Source organism: Lynx canadensis, chromosome C1, assembly GCF_007474595.2.
Source record: "Lynx canadensis isolate LIC74 chromosome C1, mLynCan4.pri.v2, whole genome shotgun sequence".
Taxonomy (NCBI): domain Eukaryota; kingdom Metazoa; phylum Chordata; class Mammalia; order Carnivora; family Felidae; genus Lynx; species Lynx canadensis.
In genome coordinates this window covers 21,808,081-21,835,011 of record NC_044310.1, presented here as the reverse complement: position 1 = coordinate 21,835,011, position 26,931 = coordinate 21,808,081, and the positions used below count along the sequence as shown (strand labels likewise).

At 53.7% G+C, this 26,931-nt stretch overlaps 1 protein-coding gene across 6 annotated transcripts in view; it reads right to left on the bottom strand.

Annotated features, from left to right (window-relative positions):
* Positions 1-26,931, bottom strand: part of PTPRU (protein tyrosine phosphatase receptor type U) — an 81,859-nt gene that overhangs the window by 12,890 nt on the left and 42,038 nt on the right. For 2 of the 6 annotated variants that reach the window (XM_030327983.1, XM_030327987.1), the window contains 10 exons: positions 26,638-26,911; positions 25,942-25,978; positions 25,087-25,225; positions 20,906-20,935; positions 17,786-17,943; positions 8,410-8,600; positions 7,626-7,701; positions 7,071-7,147; positions 5,391-5,408; positions 571-607 (listed from right to left, as the gene is read on the bottom strand). In XM_030327983.1, coding sequence (XP_030183843.1) covers positions 571-607; positions 5,391-5,408; positions 7,071-7,147; positions 7,626-7,701; positions 8,410-8,600; positions 17,786-17,943; positions 20,906-20,935; positions 25,087-25,225; positions 25,942-25,978; positions 26,638-26,911 — 1,037 coding nt within the window. The remainder of the gene's footprint in view (positions 1-570; positions 608-5,390; positions 5,409-7,070; positions 7,148-7,625; positions 7,702-8,409; positions 8,601-17,785; positions 17,944-20,905; positions 20,936-25,086; positions 25,226-25,941; positions 25,979-26,637; positions 26,912-26,931) is intronic. The other 4 variants (XM_030327984.1, XM_032594241.1, XM_030327985.1 and 1 more) reach the window with 3 other exon arrangements.

Genomic DNA, 26,931 nt, shown 5'->3' with positions numbered 1-26,931 from the left:
AGGCCAGGAGTCTCCCGAGCCCCATGGAGGGCTTCGTGCTCATTCCACGCCCACCCCACCCAATGCCAATTTGTGCCTGGAGGGCCCTGAGAGCATCAGAGAGGGCCTGGCTGGAGACCCCAATCATCCTGAGTGAAACCCAGGGGGGCAGAGCTGGAGGGCTAGATCCTTGGTCTATAGTGCAAGTCTCCCGGAGGGATGGACAAGTAAATGGTTGGCGGGGGCGGGGGGAAGACAGCCAGCAGGTCCCAGGAACCGCCCACCCCACCCCACCCCCCACAGAAAGGCACAATCCACACTCGTCAGAACTGAGCCTGGCTCCCCCCTTCTGCATGCACCACCTCAGAGACAGACAGATGGACAGACATGCGCTGAGCATGTAGGGGAGACACAAACACAAAGAGGGGCAGAGACTGTTGGCCGGATTCCAGAAGACCCAACCAGACAGTGGGGCTCAGAAAGTAGAGAGACAGCAGGGAGCAGACGGGGAGTCAAGCAGATCAGAGCGAAGGCAGAAAGGCAGCAGAGGGCATTCAGCACACGGGGGCACACGGGCAGAGGTGCAGGTACCTTGAGTGGCTATGAAGTGGTTTGACCTGTGGTAACCCTGGAACGGGAGAAGAGGGTGTGGTGAGACCCCAGGGAGCAGCCCCGCACTCCTTCAGATCTCACCCCCTCTGCCCTCCTGTCCCAGAAGCAGCACACACACCCATAGGCAACTGTCCACCCTCTTCCCTAGGCCCTCCAAACCAGGGTGGCCCTGCCCTCCCAGCCCCCCAGCAAGGAGGGAAGAGCAGCTGGGACACCAGTGTCTTGGGTCCAAACCCATCTCTGCCTCTCTGCAGTGTGACACCACAGAGGACATGACTCCTTTATGGGCCTAAAAGGTCTCTCCACCCACAAACTGGGGGGAATTACCCACAATCAGCTTACAGCCCAGCTGTTTGGATACAAATAAAGACCATGGTGACCCTGCCCAAGTTACCAGGGTGTCCCCAAAGCCCCAGAGGCCTAATCAACCCCAGACCCCAGGCTGGGTCTTATCAGTCACCCCAGTCCCCTCGTGGCAACCAGATGGGCAGTGCCCCCTCCCCGCAACATGTCATCCAGAGTTTGGGGAACCCAGGGACCCAGATGAAGGCTTCAGGCTGGAAGCAGATGGACACATGAGTTACTCATGGCCCTCAGACAAAATGTTTTTTGAATCTTTAAAATCAATAATAATTTTTTGAGACCCTATTATGATCACATACTGTGCTAAGCACTTTACCTACACTATCTCCCACAAAAGAGAGGGCAAGAGCTACTGTATCATCCATCCCGGAGCCCTCAGGCTGCAAAGGGGAGCCAGCCCCAACTCCCACTCCGAAGCCACAGCCAAACCCCGAGGTCCTGCCCTCACGTGACACCCAGGGCATCAATGCAGACAACATGGGAAGGGAAAAAGTACCGCAGCACTGATGCAACAGAGAACAATCAAGCTCGGCTGCTCACCTCAAGTTCACGGCCACAACCCAGCTCCCCCCCCCCACCCCTTACTCTGGCGCAGAGGGAACCCTGGAGTCAGGCTGCCAGAGTTCAAATCCCAGCTCTAACTCTTGCTAGCCGTGTGCCCTCAGGCAAATCCTATCATTTCACTATGCCTCGATTTTCACATCTACAAAATGGGAATTACAGTATTTCCCTCCTAGGGCTGTTGCGAGGAGTAAACAAAGTAACGTAGGTCAAGGGTCTGGCGTAGGTCAAGGTCAGTACTTAATCAATAGCAACTATTAGCACCTGCTACTACTTTAAAGTTCAAAAAGCGTATCCCTGAAGATTCAAATAGTATGGATGTCAATAATTCCTAGGGCAGACGGCTTACTACGGGGGTTAAGAATCTGAGTTCGGGGGCGCCTGGGTGGCTCAGTGGGTTAAGCGCCTGACTCTTGACTTCAGCTCAGTTCACGATCTCACGGTTCGTGGGTTCGAGCCCTGCATCAGACTCCACACTGGCAGTTTGGAGCCTGCTTGGGATTCTCTCTCTCCCCCCTCCCCGCTTGTTCTCTCTCTCTCTCTCTCTCTCTCTTAAAATAAACGTTAAAAAAAAAAAAAATCTGAGTGTGGAGAGTCAAGTTGACCTGGGTTCCTAGCTCGGCTCTACAGAACAGCCATGTGGCTCTGGGCACTAAAAAGGCACTTCTCAGCCTTTAACGTGGACAGGAATCTCCTGCGGATCTTGTTGAAAAGGAGATTCAGATTCGGAAGGTCTGGGGTGGGGCCCAGGATTGTGCAATCCCAACCAGCTCCCGGGTGGTACCAGTGCCAGATCTCAAGACACACTGGAGTAGCCGGCCCCTCAGCCTCTCGGAGCCTCTGGTCCCTTCTGCAGCATGGGGATAACAGTGAAACCCCGACCCCAGAGATTCTGCTCTACAGCTACACACCATGCCCAAAACACAGTTCAAGTTACCCACAGTGAAGAGCGCCCCAGAGCCACTCCGCCCTCACTAGAGGAACCGCTCTGGATATACGCTAATTCCCCAGCCACCGCCTCTGCCTCAAGTCCTCGGCTGAGCTGCTGGGCAACCGGGGTCCCAGGGGAAGGCCCAGCAAAGGCGCTCCCAGGGCTGCCCTCCCACCTCCAGCACCGGTCAAGCTGGGAAGAAGCTACTCCCCCTAAAAGCAGTGTGCCTGAGACTCCCACACGAGAGCAAGCATCTCTTCTGATTCACCCATCTCTGTCCCTCCCTCCGGTGCCCGGCACAGTGCCAGCACCCAAGCTAGTCAGCCGATACAGTACATAGCTGAACAAGTTTTAAACAGATCATCCTCAGTATCTGCACATTAACTTTTCCATTGCACATGTGCGTTCCTGCACAATTATATTACACAGAGAACGCTACGGTGGGAAGTGTAAAACGATCAGGTGTTAAACAGATCACTTGGAGCACACCCACTTGAGAAACCAGCATCTGAGAGCACACTGGTCCTCACACCCTGGGCATCAGCGTGACCTGGGCGCCTACTCCTGGGGCACACCCCCCCGGCTGCCTGGAGCCTCTCGTTGGGTGGTTCCGGGGGACTGACCACTTGCATCACGGACAAGAAGGCATCTGGACGCTCCTCACCGGGCGAGAGCCACAGTCTAGTATGAGGGTGGAGGGCTCCTGCTGGGCTTGAGGCCCAGCTCCGTGCGGCCATGAACAAGTCACTGAACTTTTCTAAGGCTCCATTTTCTCATCCACCAACTGCTAGTCCCTCCCTCTCAGAGTACGGTAAAGAGGAAATGATGGGCCTGAGGGTGCCGGCACAGAGCCAGGTGCCCAGCCGATGACACTCTTGTTGACTAGCACGTGAAGGTGTGTTAAACCAAGTCTCCTCAGGGCACCGAAGGGCGACAACAAGGAACCAAAAGGGTGGGACTATGTGTTGTATGGAGATTCAGATATAAAGAAATGTACCTAGGGGCTTCTGGGTGGCTCAGTTGGTTTAGCCTCAGACTTCGGCTCAGGTCATGATCTCACGGCTCAGGAGTGCGAGCCCCCCCCCTCCCTCCCCCCCGTGTCGGGCTCTGTGCCAACAAGCTCAGAGCCTGGAGCCTGCTTTGGATTCTGTGTCTCCCTCTCTCTCTGCCCTTCCCCCACTTGTACTCTGTCTCTCTCTCTCTCTCTCTCAAAAATAAATAAAATCATTTAAAAAAAAAAAAAAGAACTGTACCAACTGTACCCATATTCGCCACCTCCTAAAGGGGGCGCTAGGGCTGAGTATATCCACTGCATTTCATGGGCCTAATGTTCCATTTAAATTTGGGACCTTTAGGGGCGCCTGGGTGGCTCAGTCGGTTAAGCGTCTGACTTCGGCTCAGGTCATGATCTCACGGTCCGTGAGTTCGAGCCCCGCGTCGGGCTCTGTGCTGACCGCTCAGAGCCTGGAGCCCGCTTCGGATTCTGTGTCTCCCTCTCTCTCTGACCTTCCTCCGTTCATGCTCTGTCTCTCTCTGTCTCAAAAATAAATAAAACATTAAAAAAAAAAAAAAAATTTAAAAAAAAAATAAATTTGGGACCTTTACAAACTGTTTAAGCACACTCCAAATGGGGGGCAGGGGGATGTCTGGGACCAGCTGCTGGTCCTCCAGCAGCTGTCACCACATGGACCTTTCACTTCATATATACAGAGATGTGTATATTTCTGTACTGTCTGAAATATGATAATGAACTATATTTTTACAATCTTAAAAAAAATAAGAAATATTTTTTAAAAGAAAATTTTTTAAAAGAAAAAAGGAGGTAAAATGGAAAGATACCCACAAAATAGCAAACAATCCCATCAGGTTATCAAATATTATTTTAAAAAAATAATATACAGTTGACCCTTGAACCAGTGTAGGGGTTAGGGGTGCTGACCCCCTGGGGCAGTTGAAAATCCACACATAACTTTTGACCCCTCAAAAGCTTTACTAATAGCCTAGTTGACTGGAAGCCTTACTGATAATATAAACAGTCAAGTAACACATATTTTCATATGATATATGGTACTATACACTATATTCTTAAATAAACTACAAAAAAGAAAATATTATTAAGAAAATCAAAAGGAAGAGAAAATACATTTGCAATACTGTACTGTATTTATTTTTAGAAAAAAAGTAAGAATGTGGACTAGCGCAGTTCAAACCTATGCTATTCAAGGGTTGAATGTATATTAAAAGCCAAATTAAAGGATTACTAGACGAATAGGACTTTTAAAAAATATTCCTGGAAGGTCCAGAGATGACCTAAGTTTTAAAAACAGAATACCCAAACTGCACCCCCAAAATACAACATTCCAAGTAGGGATAAATTGGCGGCAAAGTGGTTAGGTCTGAGTTTCAAGCAAACTGACCACAAAGGGATTTGAACACCCAGAGAAACTAGTTTTAAGGGGACCAGCAGGACCATTCTTACTTCCTTGAAGACCCTGCCCCCCAAGCAGCAGAAATGGGGCACCCAGAGCGGCATCCCCCGCCCGCCCCTCCCAGGGCCCCGCAGAAGGTACAGCTAGTGAGACTCATCGGGCATGGGGATCTGGGGGACGAAGGTGACAGAAGGTGGTGGCTGGTGACTGGGGCCTGTGGAAGCACCCCAACCCTGATGCCCCATCTCCGGGCAGTGGTGGAGGGGAAGGAATTGCTTACAACAGGGATAGTCAAATCTGCAGCCCCGAGTGACCCCTGGCCAGGCTGCTGAAACGGACGGTTGGCATTGGGCACACGAGTGGAGGGGAAAAGGAGGATAGAGACAGGGACAGAGAGAAAGAGAGACAGCTAGAGACCATGAGAGAGTCTGAGATACAGCTGGTGAGACAGACAGACAGGAGGAAGAGGAGGAGGAGGAGGAGGAGGAGGAGGAGACGGGGAGAGAGATACTTACTTCACGGTTTATCCGAATCTTAATGATTCCAGTGAGGGAACAGTACAAAGCAAAAGAGACAGATATTAGGCCAGAGGCAGATGGAGATGGACGGAGCACAGGAGTGGCCAGGATGGGCGATGTGAGCAGGGGAGGCAGAGCAGAGATGAGGGCCGGGCTGGGCTGGAGAGCGGGGGCCGGGCTGGGCCGGAGAGCAGGAAGTGGCCTGAGCCTCCCGGGGCCCAAGGGAAGCCACCTGGGACACTGAGAAGGCCCAGAAGAGGCTCCTGTTGCCCAAGTCTAAGAGGCCAGGCCCGGCCCGTACCCCAGTCAAGGGAGAGCATGGGAGGTGGGGGAGAAGGCAAGGAATTCTGGAAAACATGGGGCAGCATATTTTCTGGCCCCCAGGAGGTGAAGAAGAGGGAGAGGTCTCCAGAGTCCCTGACTGTCCTGCCTCCCACGTACACACCTCCCTCCTCCTTTGCTCCTGCTGCCCCCCATTCCCGCCCTTTCCTCTCTGGCCACCCAAAGCCAGCTCAAACCCCCACCTCCATGCAGCCTGCTGTGGCTAACTCTGGCCCTACCACTGACTCGCTGTGTGACTGGTCATTCCTCTTTTCTGGCCTGTGCTTTCCCAGCTAATCTGAGGTTATTTCACTTGTCTGTATGTTTACAGGTCTCCCTCACTAGCACCTACACATTCCAGGAGAGCAGGGACGCTGTCTATCTTGTTCACTGCTGTATCTCTGGTGTCCAGCACAAGGCCTGGCACATAGCGGCCGCTCAAAATACATCCGATAAGTGAAGAAACGATTATCTCCCAAACTTGGCCTGCTGTCAGGACAGGGGAGTCTGACCAGGGTCCCTGGGCCCTGTTCCACCTCACCCTCATTTACACCTGGGGAGCAGATTCATCACCCAAACCCAGGCGTCCTGGCTGCCTGCCCTGTCCCTAACCCCTTCCTCTGGTCCAGCCAGACCCAGCTGCTACACTGGACGCTAGGGCAGCCTGATGGTTAGCAGCAAAGGCTTTGGAGACACAGGCTGAGATGTGAGTCCCTGTTTGCCCACTCCCTCGCTATGCGACCTTGGACAAGCAGCTCCACCTCTCTGAGCCTGTCTCCTCACCTGTAAAGTGAGGCCATCATGCTAACTACCGCGTAGCATGATTGTAGGGATGATAGAAAATGACATCTTCCATATAAAGCGCTTAGCACAGTGCTTGGCACACAGTACATGCTGGATAAACACGAGTTGTTATTCTTAAAGTACCACTCTGATCACAGAACACCTTTAGCAACTCCCTGGTACCCCAGGCGAAAGGCCAGACTCCTAAACCTGCCATCCGAGGCCTGCACAGTCCAGCCACCTGCCTACCTGCAGCCTTACTCTGTGTCATGCGAACCCCACTTGGCCCCTCACTGAGGGGCTCCTTCCTCAACTCCAGGCCTAGCTGTCTGCTCACTTGCCTTCATTCTGCTTCCCTCAAGCCCCCCATCTGTCTGCCCTGGGGGAAGCTTTCCTGATGGCTTTCTTCTGCCCTCCCCTCCTCTGAGCTCCCTGGAGCTGACTGCGGGAGGTGGGGGCAAACCCCCATGTATTCCCTGCCAGGTTTCTGCCCACCCCTCCCCCTCCCCGCCCTGGGCAGTGCGCCTGGAGTGGGCAGGGCCAGGCCAGCAGGGATGACGGCGAGGCACTCACGTCTATGTAGTTGGCGTTAATGTAGTCGGCATCCGGGCCTCCCAGCATCGGGGGCAGTTTCACTCGGTGCCGATCATCTGGAAACACAAAGCAGGTGGCCATGGGGTGGGTTGGGGAGTGCAGAGCTAGGGAAATGAAGGAAGGCTTCCTGGAGGCCTGAGGTGTGGCACAGGCAGGACAGCCAGGGGACCCAGAGGCTCGGGGCTGACCAGGAGGCTCTCGGCACCAGAGAAGGCAGGACAGGCCAGTGGTTAGAATCTGGGCTATGGTACCAAGGAGGCCCAAGGTCATGTGCTACTCAGCAAGTATTAGCTGTGTGACCTGGAGCAGGGGGCTTACCCTCCCAAGCCTCAGTTTCCTTATCTGTAAAGTGGGGGTTATAATATGTCCCATGTCACTGGGTTATTAAGGGTAGCAAGTAAAATTATGCGTGTAATAATCAGCACGTGGCTTGGCATGTAGGAGGCCCTCAATAAGTGGTTCACTCTGGCCGCTCTCGCCCTCCCTGCTCCCTCCCATCACTGCCCCAGTTCCAGGCCCTTCCCCAGGACTCACAGGCGGGCACAGGCTCTGGCCGGCTGCCCTTGACCTTGTCTTTCTTCTTTGTGGCATCCCAGCCTTCAAAGAAGCTCTGCCAGAAGGGAAAGTAAAGTGGTTGTCAATGGGGCAGAGAACCCCCCTCCCTTGTAAGACCCCATCCCCTCAATGGGATACAGGTGGGACCACAGATAAGGGCCAGAGGCAGGGTTCAACTTGGAGCCTGAGACAGTCACTGTATATCCCTTTATCGGCAAAGGACTAAGAGCAAAAGCAAGGGGAGGAAAGGGTCAGAGTTTACAGACACGTTAGAATGAGGGTCAGGTTTAGGGTAAATCCAGGTTTGAGTTGGGAAGAAGATAAAGGCGAAAGGCAAACTGAGATCAGAATAAGGTGGTGTCACAGTCTAGATGGAGGGAGGACAGGCTTCAAATTAGAGTTCAAATGGAACTTAGGATGAGTCAGGGTCAAAGTCGGACTGGGTGTTAGGTTAGAGGTCAAGGTCGGTATTGGTGGTCAGAGTCATATCGGGGAGAGGATAGAGATCATGATCAGGGTCCAGATGGAGACTACGAGAAGATTCAAGGTCAGATTTCAAGCGAGGGTTAGGACGAGTATGAGAAACCAGGTCAGTCTGAGGTTGGGATCAAGGTAAAAAGAAAAAAATTAGGTCGAGTTAGGGACTGTCAGAGCAAAGGTCCATCCCGGGCTAGGCTGAGGGTTGCCCAGGGTCAGGGTCCACAGTGAGGGGGAGCCAGGCGAGGCCCTGGCGAGGGGGCCCGGCTGGCCTGGGGCCCTGCACCTCGTACTCCTGCTTGAAGCCATAGCCCTCGGCCGTCTTCATCTGGTTGATGTGCTGCAGGAGGTCGGCCACACGCACTGCGGGGTGCAGCTGCCCCGTGTGATATGGGGAGCCCTTCCGGCCACACGGACGCCGCGGTGAGCCCCCCAGGAGGCTGCTGGCCTCAGTGACCCCACCACTGCGCTGGTCTCCTGCAGTCAGAGAAAGGACAGCGGGTTCCTGACACGCACAGCCCCCAGGCTGGGGAGTTCCAGACAGACTTGGGGATGGGGGAGGGGCGGGGGAGCATGGCCAACATGGAGGCCGTTCCCTGGGGCCGAGCAGCCTGGCTGGGCCCACGCGGCGCACCCCTGGGCAAGTACCTTCCCTCCTGCCTCGGTTTTTCCAGCTGTAAAATGAGCGCGTTGGGTCACGTGACCTCGGAGGGCCCTATTGGCCCAGCCCCGCCTGCTGGGATCCTGGGCTCCCCTGACTCCATCCTGTGGCTCCCCCAGCCCGGACCACCCCTCTGTGACCTCACCACACTGCCTGCAGGGGGCAGCGCTCAGCAGAGCCCAGGAGAGCCCCCCCCCCCCCTTCTTCCAGGGAACAATCTGGAACAATTGGCAACTCCCAGTAATTACCCCCATTCAAAGACAAGCAAATCCCCAAATTAGCTGCCGCTGCCACCCCCTCCATAGATTAATGCGAGGCACCTGAATAGAAGCATTTCTCCTGCGCAAGCATTTCCATTGTCAGCCCGTGCAGCGGCCTCAGCCAATCCGGGAACAGGTCGAGGGGTTCACAGCGACACACACACACACACACACACACACACACCCAGGGAAAACTATCCCCTCCCCCCAGGCCCACCGACTCCTCGCTCTCCCAGTCAGCCTCCCCAAGGACATCCCACCATGGTCACCCAGATCAGGTTGTGGCACTGAGAAAAGTGCCCCACTCTGGACACTCCCTCTCACACACTCACCACTCATTTCCCTCCACTTGTCCTGGGTACCATGCAGGGGCTTAGTCAAGGCCAGCCCTCCGTGTTGCTCATGGCTGTTCTCTGCCCAGGTCTGCGCTGGACGGGGCAGGTGAGGAACTCCCAGGAGGGCCTAGATGCCAGCACCCTCCCTTGTCACCACCTCCAACACCCTTCCCCTCCTGTTCCTGCCTGGTGAACTCCTATCCATCCTTCAGATCTTAGCCAACAAGAGCCTTCCTAGGGAACCTTCAGTGCCAGGCATCTGCTTCCTACTCCTGATTAACTCATGATTGAAGGCATGACACCAGGACAGACTCCTGTGCTGCTCAACTCCCCCAAACTCCAAGTCCCTTCTCTTTGAATCAGGGGGACTGCCCTGCCCTGCTTGGGTCCCTTAGTCCTGTGCCTCGGTTTGAAAACTGCCTCCAGGCAGACAGGCAATGTGATGGCATGGCCCACCTCATTTATTTCTCTTCTCTTGGGAATCAGTCCTGAGCTGCCTGCCACCCAATGTCTGAAAACAATCACTTCACATTTTATCCAGATTTTCTAGTTACTTACAGCTGGAGGGCAAGTCATGTGCCAGTGACACCACTGTGGTCAGATACCCCAAGCCCTTAATTCTTCAGATGGAGAAGCTGAGGTCCAAAGAAGAGAGACTTGCCTAACACAGTGCTTGCTAAAGTGCATTCCAGAAAATACTGACCATGGTAGATGACTAAGTGTTACTCCATTAAAAAGAAGCAGACAAGCGGGTGGGGCTGCCTGGGTGGCTCAGTCGGTAAAGGGTCCAACTCTTGATTTCAACTCAGGTCATAATCTCATGGGTTCACGGGACCCAGCCCTGCATTGGGCTCTGCGCTGACAGTGTGGAGCCTGCTTGGGATTCTCTCTCTCCCTCTCTCTCTCTCTCTCTCTCTGCTCCTCCCCCACTCACATGTACACATGCACGCGTTCTCTCTCAAAATAAATAAATAAACATTTAAAAAGAAGAATAAGAAGAGAAGAAAGGTGACGAGGGGTTCTCTGTTTTAAAAGACTCCATGAGGGGCGGCTGGATGGCTCAGTGGGTTAAGCCTCTGACTTTGGCTCAGGTCATGATCTCACAGCTCGTGGGTTCAAGCACTACGTCGGGCTCTGTGCTGATGGCTCAGAGCATGGAGCCTGCTTCGGATCCTGTGTCTCCCTCTCTATCTGTCCTCCCTCTGCTTGTGCTCTGTCTCTCTCTGTCTCTCTCTCTCTCTCTCAAAAATAAATGAACATTAAAAAAAAAATTAAAGGAATCTATGAAATTCCAGTTGAAACAAAAGTAAATATGTCTTTTTCTCTGTAAGACCTCTCAGGGCCTCTACATATTAGTGTGCATTTTAAATCTCCAAGAGATGGGGTGCCTGGGTGGCTCAGTCTGTTGAGCATCCGACTTTGGCTCAGGTCGTGATCTCGTGGTCCGTGAGTTCAAGCCCCGCATCGGGCTCTGCGCTGACAGCTTAGAGCCTGGAGCCTGCTTCCGATTCTGTATCTCCCTCTCTCTCTGCCCCTCCCCCACTCATGCTCTGTCTCTCTCTCTCTCTCTCTCTGTCAAAAATACATAAATGTTAAAAAAAAAAAAAATCTCCAAGAGATGAGTAGAAATAGCAATGTTTCACCACAGAGAGCTTTTTGTTTGTTTCCTGAAACATCCTCAGGGGATACAGTGTAACGTGGTGATTAAGAGACAGGCTCTGGAGCCAAATAGGCCCGAGATCAAATCCCATCTCCGCACGTCACCTTGGTGATGGTACTTCCTCTCCCTCAATTTCTCTCGTCACACGTCAAATGAAGACAAAAACTGTTACTCTCCAATACGATTAGATAAATATTAAGCAAGATAATGCATATAAAGCACCCAGTCCGGTGCCTGGCACAGAGTGAGCACCTGTAGTTGGGGCTGTTGACATAATTAGTCCCAGAAAGCCAGGGCAGCTGGCTGGCCAAGCGGGGGCCTTCCTTCCTTGGTCCTTCTCCACTGCAGGACCCCAGCCGGCTGCTTTACAGCCAGCCTGCCACCACTGACTCAGCGTGAGAGGTCCCCATGGTAAAGTTCGCAGACTAAGCAGGCATCAAAATCATCGCAGCTTTCTGTTCCACACCACAAAACTCTGGCCTCCTCTGTTTGGAAAGCCAAGAAGGAGGTGGAGGCTGGACCAGGGCGGGGCGTGGAGAGAGACAAAAGGAGTTGACACATGGCCCCCGCCTCCCGAAGACACCTGGCCTTCACGCCTTCTCCCTGCCCTACGCCGTGCCCCGGGGCCCACTCCCCCTCTCACCATCAGCCACGTCTCGTCCAGCCCCAGCCCAAACTCTGACCACCGCTGCCCGAAGGTACATCTTTTCAAAACTCTGGCGGCACTAATCGTTCCCACTGTGTCCACATGGCAATGAGCCTGGGCCCGACTTCCCTAGGCCACGTCTCCCCAGCTGTCAGCGAGCTGGTTGGGGGGCAGAGCCCACGCACCCTGCCTCTCTGGATCTCTCAACAAGATTCAGCAGCAAGGCATGTGCCCACACCGCCCCACCTCCCACTCTCCCCGATGCCCACTTGAGTTTCCCACCCATTCACACCTCTCCCTGGTTTCCTCACATGCTCACCTCCACGCATCTGCACATGCTGTTCCCTCACCCTATGCCCTTCCTTTCCTATCTCTGCTGTCCAAATCCTGCCTGTGCCTCGGGGCCTAGCACGAGACAGTGGAAACAGCTCTTTGCAACTCAGAAAGACCTGCATTTAAATCTTGGCTCTGGAGGCGCCTGGGTGGCTCAGTCGGTTGAGCATCTGACTCTTGGTTTCGGCTCGGGTCATGATCTCGTGGTTCATGGGTTTGAGCCCCGCATCAGACTCTGCCCTGACAGCATGAAGCCTGCTCACTCTCTCTTTGCCCCTCCCCAGCACGTGCTCTCTCTGTCTCAAAAATGAATAAACATTAAAAAATAAATAAATTTTAAACATAATAATTATAAATAAATCCTGGCTCTGCCACTTTCTGGCTGTTTGACAAGTGAAGTCCCCTCTCTGAGCGTCTCTGTTTCCTCATTTGTAAGATGAGTCATAATAGCTACCGTGCAGGGCTGGGGTAAAAATTTAATGAGGGAGATCACAAAGAGAACTTGAAAAATAAGTGCATGTCAGTGAATTTGAAGACTTAAATGAAATGGACAAATTCCTGGACAAATAAGACTTACTACAAGTGGCTTGGAAAAAAATAGAAAGTTTCAACAGTCCTTTGCTCCTTTAAACAGAATTAAAAGTTTAAAATTTTTCCATAAAGGGGGCACCTGGGTGGCTCAGTCAGTTAAGTGTCCAACTCTTTTTTTTTTTTAATTTTTTTTTTCAACGTTTATTTATTTTTGGGACAGAGAGAGACAGAGCATGAACGGGGGAGGGGCAGAGAGAGAGGGAGACACAGAATCGGAAATAGGCTCCAGGCTCCGAGCCATCAGCCCAGAGCCTGACGCGGGGCTCGAACTCACGGACCGCGAGATCGTGACCTGGCTGAAGTTGGACGCTTAACCGACTGCGCCACCCAGGCGCCCCAAGTGTCCAACTCTTGATTTGGGCTGAGGTCATGATCTCACAATTCATGAGATCAAGCCTCACATCAGGCTCTGCACTTGGTATGGAACCTGCTTGGGATTCTCTCCCCCTCTCCCCGTCCCTCTTGCACACATGCACGGTCTCTCAATAAATGAATTAACTAAATATTTCTGTAAAGAAAACAACAGAAAAGGATTGTGTTATAGATGAATTCCACCAAGCTTTCGAGGTGCCAATTATTCCAGTCTTTCATAACAAGGAAAAAAGAGAAGAGACCTCAGTGCATTTTACAAGACAAACAGAATCTCGATACCAAAAACCAGACAAGGATAGCACAAAAAATAAAAATCACGGGCCAATCCCACTCTGGAATACAGCTTTGAAATCTTGAACGATATTATAACTACACTGAATCCAACAAGGCGTAAAAAATGCAATGCATCATGACCAAGCTGAATTTATCCCAGGCATGGAAAGTTGTTTTAACTTTATAAAATCAAAAAATACCACACACCTCATTAACAAAATAAAAAAATATACATAGGACAGTAAGTACAGAAAAAGCATTTGGTAAGTTTAATGCCCATTTAAATAAAACCTGCTAGCAAACCAGAAACTGAAGAGCATTTTGTTAATCTGATAAAACATTTCTACCAAAAACTGTAGCAAACTTCATTCTCAGTGTTTCGTGTTAGAAGCATTCCTTTTGAAATCAGGAAAACAAGACAAGGATTCGTGCTATAACCACTTCCATTCGACACGGTGCTGGAGGCCCCAGCCAGTGCCACACAGAAAGACAAGGGGAAAAAAAAAAAGGAGAAATGAAACAAGGAACAGAACTGGCAGTATTTACAGATCCTTTGAACATACTCAGAAAACCCGAAAGATTCTATAGATAAATGAGAATTAATAAATAAGGTTATCAGGGAGTATGGATATAAGATCAACATATACACATAAAAAATCAACTATATTTCTCTATAGGAGTAACTATTAGAAATGTAATATTTTAAAAGTGTACCATTTGTGCTGAGGAAGACTGGACATCCACATGCAAAAGAATGAAGTTGGATCCCTACCTCACACCAGATACAAAAATCAACTCAAAATGAATCAAAGACTTCAATGTAAGAGGTAAAACTATAAAACTCTTAGAAGAAAACACGGGGGGGGGGGGCGCCTGGGTGGCTCAGTCGGTTAAGCGGCCGACTTCGGCTCAGGTCATGATCTCGCGGTCTGTGAGTTCGAGCCCCGCATCGGGCTCTGTGCTGACAGCTCAGAGCCTGGAGCCTGTTTCAGATTCTGTGTCTCCCTCTCTCTCTGGCCCTCCCCCATTCATGCTCTGTCTCTCTCTGTCTCAAAAATAAATAAAATGTAAAAAAAAAAAAAATTAAAAAAAAAAAAAAGAAGAAAACACAGGGTTGGGGTGCCTGGGTGGCTCAGTCGGTGAAGCACCTGACTTCAGCTCAGGTCATGATCTCATGGCTCATGAGTTCAAGCCCTGAATCAGGCTCTCTGCTGTCAGCATGGAGCCCGCTGAGGTTCCTGTCTCCCTCTCTCTCTGCCCCTCCCCAGCTTGTGCTTTCTGTCTCAAAAATAAACAAAACTATTAAAAAAAATTTTTTTTAAATAAAGAAGAAAGTACGGGCAAAAGCTTCATAACACTGGATTTGGCAATAATTTCTTGGCTATGACACCAAAAGCACAGGCAACAAGAAACAAAAAATAGGCAAATTGGACCTCATGAAAATTTTTAAAAATTTGTGCCTTCAAAGACACAATCCACAGAGTAAAAAGGCAAGCCACAGGATAGGAGAAAACATTTGCAAATCATATATCTGATAAGGGCTTAAAATCTAACATACAGAGAGAACTCCTAAAACTCTAGGGCAAAAAAAACCAAACAACCCAATTCAAAAATGGGCAAAGTTGCCTGAATAGATATTTCCCCAAAGAAGATACGCAAATGGCACATGCCCAACATGACACGGTGCATCATTAGGCAACTGCAGATCAGAACTACAATGACATAAGACCTCACACCCACTAGAATGGCTGCTGGCAAGAAAAACACAGAAAATAACAAGTGTTACAAGGATGTGGAGAAACTGGAGCCCTCGTACACTACGGATGCCGTGGAATATTACTCAACCCTAAAAAGGGGGAAATTCTGAAAGATGCTAGAAGATGAAAGAAGCTTGAAAAACAAGCTAAGTGACACAGACCAGGCATAAAAAGACAGATGCCGTGTGACTCCACATCTATGAGATAATTAGAGCAAATTCACAGAAACACCAAATAGAACGGGGGTTGCCAGGGACTGGGAAGAGGCAGGAATGGGCAGTTAATGCTTCATGGGAACAGAGTTTCAGTTTTATGAGACGAACAGAGCTGTAGTGTTGGGTGATTGTGATGGTTCCCAACATTATGAATGTATTTAATATCAGCAAACTGCACACTGGAGAATGGTCAAGGTGGTAAATTCTATGTTATGTGGATTTTGCCACACACACCCACACAATGTACCATTTGCAATGGGAAATCAAAAATATAAGGGATCAGGGGTGCCTGGGTGGCTCAGTCAGCCGAGCGTCCAACCTCGGCTCAGGTCATGATCTCGTGGCTCCTGAGTTTGACCCCGACATCGGGCTTGCTGTTGTCAGTGAGGAGCCCACTGCAGATCCTCTGTCCCCCCCTATCTCTGGCCCTCCCTGGCTTGCACTCTCTCAAAAAAAAAAAAAAAACACCCAAAACTAAATAAATAAAATGTAGCCCTTAAAAAAAAAAGAAAATCCTTAATTCATATCACACACAAAAATTAATCACAGAGGGGTAAAGATTTAAATGTTCAGCACAAAATATAAAAAGGGGCTTAGAAAAAAATATTGTATGACCCTGCGAGGGAGGAACTCTTGAAGAAAACACAAAAAGTCGAAATCAGAAAGGGAAAGATTGATGAACTTGACTAAGTTAAAATAAAAACTTGTTCCTCCACAGACACTATAAATAACCTGAGAAGATGAGCCGCAAATTGGGAGAAGGTATTTGCAATTCATAAGTGAAAAGTGATTATCATCCTAAATATGTAAAGAACTCCTAAAAACCACTAAGAAAGCAACAGAAAACCTAATAGAAAATTAGGTAAAAGGCATGAACAGGCATTTCATAGAAGAAGAAAGCTGAATGGCCAATAATGATTTGAAAATATGCTCAACCTCATTAGTAATCAGAGAAATGCAAATTGAGACTACAGAGAATTCCCATTTTATACAAACCAGTTTGGCAAAAGTGAAGAAGCCTGGCAAACTCTGAGCTCGCCGGAGAGCAGCAGAATTTCTCACTCGCTGCTGCCGGGCGTGAGCACGGGCAAAGCCACTCCGGGACACAAGTCGGCAGTGCCTTCTAGAGAGCAGCAAGCACACGCTCTGTGAGCCGGCTGCTCTGCTTCTCGAATCTCCTGCGCAGGTGCATCTGGAGACCCATTTAAGCACATTCAGAGCAGCCTCGTTTGTAATAACAAGAAGACGGGAAGCAAATCAGATGTGGCTGCATGGCAGAATGGAGAGTGAATTGCGATACGTTCACACAACGGAAAACTATACATCAGAGAAAATCAAAGAAATGACAGCGAAATATCCACCTGGGTAGACATTAGAAACACAATGTTGAGTCGAAACACAGTGTGATTGCATTTTTTATAAAGCTCAGAAACAAGCAGTTACACAATGCACTGTTTTGGGGATGCGTGCCCACATGGAAAAACTGCTCCCCAAAAGGTAAGGAAATTATAAACACAAATTTCAGGGGGACGTTTATGTCTAAGAGGGATGTAGGGCATATACTCAGGGAGGGACACCCAGACGATGTTCTTTTTTTATTATTATTATTTGCTTTAACGTTTACTTATTTTTGCAAGAGAGACAGAGTGCAAGCCAGGGAGGGGCAGAGAGAGAGGGAGACACGGAATCTGAAGCAGGCTCCAGGCTCTGAGCTGGCAGCACAGAGCCCGATGCAGGGCTCGAACCCACGAACCGTGAGATTATGACCGGAGCCGAAGTCGGATGCTTCACAGACAGAGCCCCCCGGGCGTCCCCCAGATGATGTTCTAATACACCAGTGTGGTTCACCAGTGTTTGTGGTATTTTATCACTGCATGACTTTCACAAACATTGCGTATTTTCATTGGTACAAATCAACACTAACTAGAAGAAACAGACGTGTGAGGAGATGATTTATGACAAGCTCCTAGCACGTGTGGCTAATTCACCCTATTCTTCCTGCAAGCCGGGCACAGCACTAAATGATGTACACATAATAGCTAACTTAGTCTTCCAACAGATCTACCGGCAGAGATGATCTTTAGCTCCACTCTGTACATGAGGAAGCAGACATCCAGAGAGATTAAGTGACTTTCCCTGGATCACCCAGCTAGGGGATGTGAGATGCAAATGCAGGTCTGTCGGACTCCAGAGCAATCCTTCTTAGCCACTGGTCCCCTGTCTGTCGCACAGCAGGTGCTCAATGGCCGTGAGACTGCTCTGGTCCCCTCTGATCACACTGAGCCCCCAGAGCACTTCCCCCAATCAACATGTGACCTCGCTTTCCTTCCAGATGAGCCTGTGTCTAAGTCCTCCATCTTCCTAAAGCTCTCCCAGGGCAAAAGCAATACCTGTGCCTTCTCTGCTTTGCCAGCACCTGCACCGGTACCCCACAGGAGAACAACAGATGCTTCAGTTTGGGTTCAAGGTGTTACAGAACTCATCAGAGGGGCCCAGTCCTACTAGTTCAAGTGTGGAGCCCAGAGCCACGAGGAAGGGGCGGGAGGGCCAGGCACTCACCCCGGGGGCTGTAGCCGTGGGCGTCCATGAAGGAGAGGCCCAGTCGCTCATCCTCCTGCAAGGTGCTCTGGTCCGTGAAGCTCCGGTCCACGGCACTCATCATGTGGGTCTTCTCCTGGCGGTAATTGACGGTGGCTTTGGTCATGTTCACGGGCTTTCTGCAGAGAGGGGTTGACAAGAGACAGGGGTGCTGAGCTGGACAGAACGACACCCAGAGATGGATGGGGAGGCCCGACAGTCAGGGGGCCTTGAGGCCAGGAGTCATTCTAGAAGCATCTCTGAATACTGAGAGGGCTCCGTCTCTATCCTTTGCTCACCATACCCAGAGAGCTGCTACCTCCAAAAAAAGGGACCAAGCAGAGTCCTCATCTTGGGGACCACTGTTGAGGACAAGGAATGAAGCAGCAGTGGCCTCGGGCTGGGACCTGGCTCCTGTCACTGGCCTCAAGGGCTCAGGAAATGGGAAGAATAGTCACCCTGGGACTATTCTGGTGTCACAGCTGTCATGCCATCCAAGCTAGGAAGATGGCTTCCCCAGCTCCAACCCCAGCATGCCCCAGAGCCACCCTCGTCTCCCCATCCTCACCAAACATGTGCCCTAAGAACTTTTTTGCCTACGAAGGGGATGGTGCTCCTCCTTCACAGCAGAGTCTGGCCACTGCTCAGCCAATGCTCAGGAGTCTTCCTCTGGGCATGGGATGAACTCCAACTGGCTTCTTCCTATCCCCCACCAACCCCTGAGTGGCCCCACCGTGGGCCACATTAGACTTGTAAAGACATTAGGCTGTAAAGAGATTCCTGTCACTGGCAAGCAGTCCATCCAGCCACCGGAAGCAGCGGAGGGAGAAGGCAAGAGGCCCCAGTCCCCCCCGAGAGGCCTTGTGAAGAGGGCCCTAGACAAAGGACCTGCCCAGGCCTCTAGCCCAGCCTTACAGATGAGGATGGCCGTCTGTGACTCTAGAGGACTTGGAGGAAAGTGGGAAGAAGAACAGGGGCCACAGACCCATGACCGAGGGGCTGAGCAAAAGGGAAAGAGGAAATGACTTGGGACCGTTGTTGAGACTGGAAGAGTCAGGGGCCCAATCACAGGAAGGGCTAAAGACAAGAGAGCCATTTATACTGCAGGGACCTGCAGCACGCAGGATGTGGGGTAGACCTAAGGAAGGACTTCCAGGTTAAGAGGGCTCAGGACCCCTGACCATCAGTGGAGATGAAGAGGCCAATAAAGGGATCTTCCCAAACAGGTAAATTCTGATCCTAGCTCAAGAGCTGTCTGGGGCAGGGAAGACAGGGTGATTCCTGGATGCCCCAACCACAAAGCTCTGGGCATCACCCTCACTTTGGCCCAGAGCACAGCCAAGGACCCCTCTGTGGACAGATGAAAAGCCTCTGGGACTGTGACCTTGATCACTGGCATAAAAGAGAAGTTGAAAAAGAAGGGGGAGCGGGCGGGGGGGAGTGGGCAAGGGAATCAGAAGAATAAGAGAAGGAAAAGAGGGAAGAGGAGAGAGAGTAAAGGGACAATGACAAGGAGAGAGAGGGAGGGACAGGCAGACGCCAGCAAACCACAGGGAAGGCAGACAGAGGGCCATGGCCAGAGGACAGCCGGTCACGCTAGAAGGCAGTCTCCGTGGTGTACCACAGGGCTCTGTCCCCCGCCCAGGCCTCTTGGTTCACTGGGAAGAACTACAGCCACCAACCGAGCAGATCCACAGAGGACAGAAGCCGGAGGGACACGGACACTGCCGGCCTCCAGCTGAACTCAGGGCGAGATTCGTGCAGCAGATGGGACGTAATACGGACACTTGGAAAAGTTCTGCATTTCTGTTCGAACATTAACTGCACAAGTAGAGGGGGAGGGAGACCTGTCTTGTCAGCGATTCCTGTAAAAGCCCGGCTGGAGGCTCCCCCTGACTTGCCGGGGGAAGGGGGGCTTGGTGGCTGGAAAAGCTGGTGTGACACTGGAGGACGTCCATGCAGGTGGAGGGTTCAGGGAGGAGGAGGTGAGAGCCCACCATCCTCTGGGCTGTCCTGGGGCCTCCTGAGCCTGCTCTGTAAGGAGGGAGAACAAGCACAGGTGCAGGGAATGTTCCGGAAGGCTGGCAGAGTAGGAGAAGACAGAGGCAGAAAACAGTAGCATCAGGAGGCCGGGTAGTCAGATGGGGCCTGGGTGGTAACCCCAGCTCTGGCTCTTCCTGGGACCTCTGACAAGTCCCTTGACCTCTCTGAGCCTCGGTTCCCTTGTCAGTAACACGGGAGTGATCACGATGCTGCTTCTCTCGGTGGCTGTGAGGATCCTGTGTACAGACAGGGCCCAGAGGAAGCGCCCAGAAACGGTGGGTCTGAAGAGCCTGGGGCTACCTGGCTGGAGAACGAGCTCGTGGTGACCCGACAGCTGTGTGCACTGTGGGGGACAGCTGCCAGGGTGGGCACACACACGTGCACGGCTGTGGACCTGCGTGAGGATCTGCATGAGGATCTCCACACAAGAAGGAGGAGGAGGGGGGAGGAGGGAGAGGAGGGGGGAGGGGAGGTGGGGGAAGGGAGGAGGAGGGGGAGGGGAGGAAGAGGAGGGGAGGGGGAAGGGGAGGAGGGAGAGGAGGGGGAGGAGGAAGGGGGAGGAAGAGGGGGAGGAGGAGGAGGGAGAAGGGGAGAAGGGGGAGGAGGGGGAGCAGTGGGAGGAGGGGAGGGGAAAGAGGAGGAGGGGGAGGAGGGGGAGGAGGGGGAGGAGGGGGAGGAGAAGGGGGGAGGAGGAGGAGGAGGAGGAAGAAGGAGAGGAGAGGGAAGAATGTGAGGAGGGAGAGGAGGAGGAGGAGGGAGAGGAGGAGGAGGGGGAGGAGGAGGAGGGGGAGGAGGGGGAGGGGGAGGAGGAGGAGGGGGAGGAGGAGGAGGGGGAGGAGAAGGAGAAGGAGGGGGAGGAGGAGGAGGAAGAGGAGGGGAAGGAGGGGGAGGAAGAGGAGGGGAAGGAGGGGGAGGAGGAGGAGGGGGAGGAGGAGGAGGACGAGCGGGATGAGGAAGAGGGGGTGGAGGAGGAGGAGGAGGGACGAGGAGGGGGAGGAGGAGGGGGAGGGGGAGGAGGAGGAAGACGCGGGGCCCAGGGGGCGGGGCGGAGCTACTTACGGGTAGTAGGAGTAGGCATAGTGGTCCCTCCTGGCAGCGTGCAAAGAGAACAGCACAGTTGGGCCCGTGGTCCTGCCACAAGGTGGGCGGCACCCGGCCAGCAGGGAGGGGCCTGGTGCTCTCTGTGCCGAGGGGGGCGCTGGCCAGGGACCGGGCAGGTCAGAAGGACCTCCCTTGTCCCAAGGCCTGGCTGGGCTCGGTCGCTGAAAACCGAGACCCCAGACCCTTCCAGAACCTTCCCCGAGCCTGCTGCTGGAGTGAGGGGGAGGTGGGGAAAGGGCCTCAGGAAGCAGAGCTGTCACACACAGTCACACGCACACAGACACAGAGAGAAATACACGCACGTGCACGCTCGCACGTAAACAGACGCGCTCACGTGGATACACACGTGTTCACGCATACACACAGACACAAGCACTGACACACTCGTGCACTCACACAGACACATAGGTAGACATACTCGTGCACACGTACTCACACACGCACCACGACACGCACTCACAGGGCACACAGACACAGTCACACACACACTCACGCACAGATGCGTTCCCTCTGACGCACAGACACGCCCTCACATGCTCACAGGTGACTGGCTCTCCCCTGCAGCCCCACCCCTCGGTCCCAGTGCCACTCACACCTGCAGGCCCCTCTGCCTACACCTGTGCCTGGGAGCGGTGGCTGGGGGAGGGGGAGGCGTGGAGGGCTCCAGCCGGACTCCGGGGCAAAGGGGAGGCCGGCCCTCCCTCACCCAGACTGCCCCTGAGCGTGGGGTCCATCGAAGGAGCCAGGCCACCCCCTCTGGGCACCCGAAGCATCGCTTGGGTCTGTCCCACTTCGCGGGCGGGGAAGACAAGTCCCAGAGTGTCACGGTCCGCCCCTGCCCAGAGAGAGGGTCACGGGCAGAGTGCCGATGCCGTCCCGGGACCCTGACCCCCCAGAGCCAGCTCCCTCCTGAGGCCTCATCCAGGCACATCCGGGGGTTTTCCATTCACCTGCCCCCACACCACCCGGCCAGCAGGGACCCCAATGAACGGCCTTGCACAAGGGAATCCTGCAGACTGGGGGGAAGAGAAGGAGAATAGTGTGGAAGGCTGAGGCCCAGCGAGGGCAAGAGAGTGGTTGAAGGTCACACAGCACGTCTCCTGTCATCCATCCCAGGAGCTAGGGGAGGGTCCAGGCCCCGTGGCAGGTCACAGGGGCCCCAAAAAGGGTGGGGAATGGGTGAAGAAACGGCGTTCCTCTGTCCTCAGCTGAAATGTCAATGACTTTTCAAGGGCCTTCCCCAAAGACCCCCGTAATCACCAACTCTATTATGTCACCTTTACCCTCTCTCCATTCCCCACCCGAGCACACTGTTCTTTTCACAATTGACATTTGTGCTTTTTCTAGTTTAACGCCAGACTCCACACTAGCTGCAAAGCACAGGAGGGCAGCCTCCTTATCTCTTTTGCCCACTGCTGGGTCCCGGGACCCAGGACAGTGCCCAGGATATTACAACCCTCCAATAAATGTTTCTTTGAATCGGGTACTCAATAAAGAGAGAAATTAAATAAAACAACTCCATGTCTATGAGCACCCGTATCCTCCTCGAAACGAGTGAGGTTAATAATGACCACCCCCCCACACCCAGGGGCCACTGTCAGCCTCACCCTTCCCTGCCTCACTCCACCTGCTGACTTGGGAGCTAGGGGTTCAAGAGGACCCCATTCCACTGGACCAGACCCTGGGGATGCACAGCCAACAAGACAAATTTCTCTGCCCTCATGGGGCTCTCAGCCCAGCAGGGAAGAAAAATAAACAAGGCACTACAAGTAAGTAAAAGTGCAGGGAGAAGAAAGTACTGGAAAAGAGAAGGATGGGATTCTGGAAACAGAAGAAGGCATGTGACCCCGCCTGGTGAGTTCCCCAAGCGCGGATGCATCCAGGCTCACTATCCACCGAGGCAGGGCAGGATGGGGAACCCGACCTCCCCCTCGCTGCCCCCAGCCCCCACTGTCTCCCAGAACCACCCCTGCTCCAGGCCGCCTCCTTCCTCCCATGACGATGAGCAGGGGGGGTTGCAACTGGGTGTCAGCCCTCCCTCAGCAACCTCCTACCCAGTCCATTACATTTAATGTGAACACCTCCATCCCTGCCAGACCTGCTCTGGCCCCTGACACCCCGCAAGGCAGACTGGGGGAGCCCTGAGGAGCAAAGTGCACCCTGAAGGCAAGGGTAGGATTTGGGAGGATGCAGCGAGGTGCTATAGAAGTGGGCCAAATGGAAGGAAGGAAGGAAGGGAATCTGGGGGGATCCTAGGGGGTTCTGGGGTAGCCTGGAAAGGTTTATGGAATAGCAGGTGTATGAAGTGCGGGGTTTCCCAGTGAGGCCCCAGCAGCGTCTCTGACCGATCCTCTCCTGGGTGACACCCCGCTCTCCTCGAGTGTAGATTTCTAAGGCCTCAAATACTATCTGCAAGCCCCCCAAATCTGATCACTCCCTTACAGCCTTCTCCAGGGCTCCAGACCCAGAACTGACTTCCAGATCCCCCACAGGGGAGGACAGGAACTTGCTAATTCTGGACACCAACCGTGCGCAAGCCATGGTGAGGCCCTTCGCGTCCACGGCCATAAGGAGCACGGGCTTTGCAGTCAGGACTGGGTTCAGACCAGGCCCCGCCACTTACCAGCCGAGTGACAAGGTCAAGTTGCTCGATTACAGTTCCCTCATCTGTGAAAAAGGGCTTTGACCTGCTTCATGGGTCAGGATCCAAGAAGGAAATGTTCTCTGATGTATCCTGAGCACCAGAACGGTGCCTGGCACACAGTAGGTGCTCAGTAGCTAACGGATGGTATATGTAAAGGCCTTGGCACACAGTAATAGTCATCAAACGATGGTTTAAAATATTTTGCCTCAAGTAGCTGTGTAGGGACTAGGGAAGGGAGGAATGAGCTTAATGCCCTGGACAGGCCAACCCCACCTAGCTGGCACACCCTACCTCCAGACTCTCTGGAACTCTCTCTCTGCTGCCGCCTGCCTCAGGCAAGGGAGCCCTGGCCAGTTCTCCTTCATCCCCCCCAATCCTACATGTCAGCTCCCGGCAGCCCTGAGATCCAGCATGAGCCCAGCAGCAGCTGTGAGGAGCCCAGGTGGGCAGAGAGTGGAGCGGGCTCTGCCTCTGGCGCCCCGTGTGACCTTGGACAGGTCCATGCCTCCTTGGGGCCTCAGTATCTCCAGCCTTCAATTGAGGTGCTTGGACCACAGCGTTCTGGGGCTGTCTGGTGGGGAATGAAGTGGGGGGATGGGGTGGGGGGGACCAGAGTGGTCTCTGGAGCCTCCAGCCCAGCTCCAACCAGAGGCTCAGCCTTCGTCTGCTCCACGTACTGGCTGTTTATTTGGCGTTTTGAAGACAGGTTCTGTCGCTTTAAAAAGATTTAAAAACCACTAGACTAGATGTCCTTGAACTACCAGGCAGCTCTCGCTTTCTGGGCTCTGAGCCTCTACAATTCTAACTTTTGAGATTCTTCGAATCCCCAATCCGGGATTTCTGAAACTCTGAATTTCTAAGTTCTGGTTTCTCAGATGTGCCAGGATCCATGGTGCCCACTGCAAAAGGCACTAGGAAAGGCATCCCTTGGAAACACGCCGGACCTTGGAGGCCTGGGGGATGGGAGGGGCAGGCTCGGGGTCCAGGAAGACTCCACAAGAATCAACAGTACCAGGGTCCGGGGCGAGCTGAGCCCAAGGGAGGGTGGGGCCCAGGAAGAACCATGGCTCAGTGTTCTTGGTTTGAAGGGGAGTGAGCACCCCCCACCCGCCACCACTGCTCAGGGTCAACACCACGACCCCAAGTTGGTCTGCAGGAGGCCAGAGATTCAAAGTCGGGTGACCTCCACACCCTCCCCGCGGGAACAGCCCAGCAGGCACAGCAGGGCGGCACCCACTTCCAGCACCGCTCCTTGGCAGCTGGTGCGGAGCACCCTTCCCTAGATAGCGGCACCCGGCACCAGCCAGACCTGGGCTCCAGCCAAGCCACTACAGGGCAGCTTCATTTGCAGAGGCTCTGGCTTCCCGTTGCCTGGCTCGGGCCCGTCCTCAGGCCTGATGCCCAGGCTGGCGGCCTTCCACGCTCACCAGGCGGCTGCCCTCCCGGGCCCCGGCCACCGCTCCTCTCTGCCCACCAGTCACCGCTCCTCACTCACCCCTTACGGATGATGATAATAATGGCCCCCAGGAGAAGGATGAGCACGGCAAGTCCCCCCGCACAGATGCCCAGGATGAGCCCCATCTCCTCCGATCTCTGGGACACCTCCAGGGGTCGCTTGCTTTCCTTGCAGGCAGCTGGGGAGAATAAAGCGGACCAAGGGTCAGAGGGGAGATAGGAACCACCTACCCACTGCCGGCAGGGGCCTGAGCCCCAAGGAATAAACGAACACATGCGCTTCACCCTCAGCTTACGTCCAGCCTTTCAGTCAGATCTTCCCCCTCACCATCTACACCCGCTGCCCCCCTGTGTACCCCATCAGGAAGAGCTCCCCTTTCCTCTCTACTTTCTCAAATCCTGCCTTCAATGGATGGAGGATGAAGGATGCCTGGGGCCACCCGCTTGCCCCCCAAGAGGCAGTGGGGGGAAAGAATTATGTACCTGGGTGTGTTCAGGGCATCTCAGGATGAAAGCCAACCCCATTCCCTGTCTACACCGCAGGGTCCACCTCCCCTCCACCACAGCAAAGGGGGCAGACACAAAACCTCGAACCAGTGCCCAGTGCCATCACCCCCGTGGCCCAACCATACGGCTCCCCCTCCCTGTTCCAGGCCAAAGCCACTTCTGTGACCATGATCGAGAAGAGGGAGGTTAGCCCCGCTGCCCGGTATGGGAGAAGGAACCCTTCAGGTGGGGCAAATGGGGGCCAGGAAGGGAAAAGCTTCCTGACCCCAGGTCTGACAGACCACCCTCCTCTGCTCCCATAGCCCTGGGTGATCAGGGCCTAAGTCCCCCAGAGCCCAGAGGAGAGGAACTCGGTGCTGAAGGCCGGAAGGAACCCAGGGGGCCTTACCTTTCCTGGCAATGCGGATGCAATTCAGCCGGGTCTCCTGGAGGCAAAGATGGGGGGTCTCAGCACTGCCGAAGCCTGGACCTGACCCTCCCCATAGGGATCCTTGAGCAGCTTGTCTTGGGCCTGGTCAGGGCTTGTCTGGAGGTGACTGAAACTAAAGACACCCCTCCCGGTAGCAAGGCCCAGGGTGGGGGTGGGGTACCAGGGAAGGGAGGGAATGGCGTGCAAAGAGGGCAATGGCTTAGGAAAGGGGAATGAGTTCAGGGGGAGCAGGGAAAGAAACAGCGTGGAAAGGGGGCTTCCTCAATAATGAAGGCCAGGAGCCAGTTAGGAGGGGAAGCCTGAGGAGGAGAGAGCCAGGGAGGGAGGAGGCAGGAGAAGGGCAGGGCTTCAGGGAGGAGGTGGCTGGTGGACCTCAAGGTCTGGGGAAAGCAGGACCAGGAGATGGACCCCTCCCGGGCCTCAAGGAGGGGGCAGGGATAGACTGGGGGCTTAGACATAAGAGTCTGGGGGTAAAGTCTCAGGAAGGGAATATGCTCTAAGAGAAGGAGCCTGAGGTCAGAAGGCTCAGGGGAGGGGGGCAGGGTTCCAGAGAGGGAGTGGGGCTGGGGGAGGGTCTCTGGCCTCCGTAGGGGACTGTTCCGGGCTCCAAGGGGTCCCCAGCCCGCCCCATCACCACCCCTGTGGGTCCCTCACCCCCTTCAGGTGGCTTGTTGCCTGGAAGTAGATGAGGTAGGCCTTCCTGGGCTCCAGCGGTGGGTTCCAGAAGCCGCGATAGGTCTGGTTGTCACCCACCGTGAAGGGCATGGCTTCTGGCAGACTGCTGGCCGCCAGTTCAGCCCCGAAGTAGTGCACCAGGCCCCGGGCCAGCGCAGCATCAAAAGTCAAGGGTACTGGGAAGCAGTCCTGGCTGCCCGGCTCCCGTCGCAGCCTCCGCGGCCGCTCCTCCTCCACAATCACCTGGTACACGCTGCACAGGGGAGGGGACAG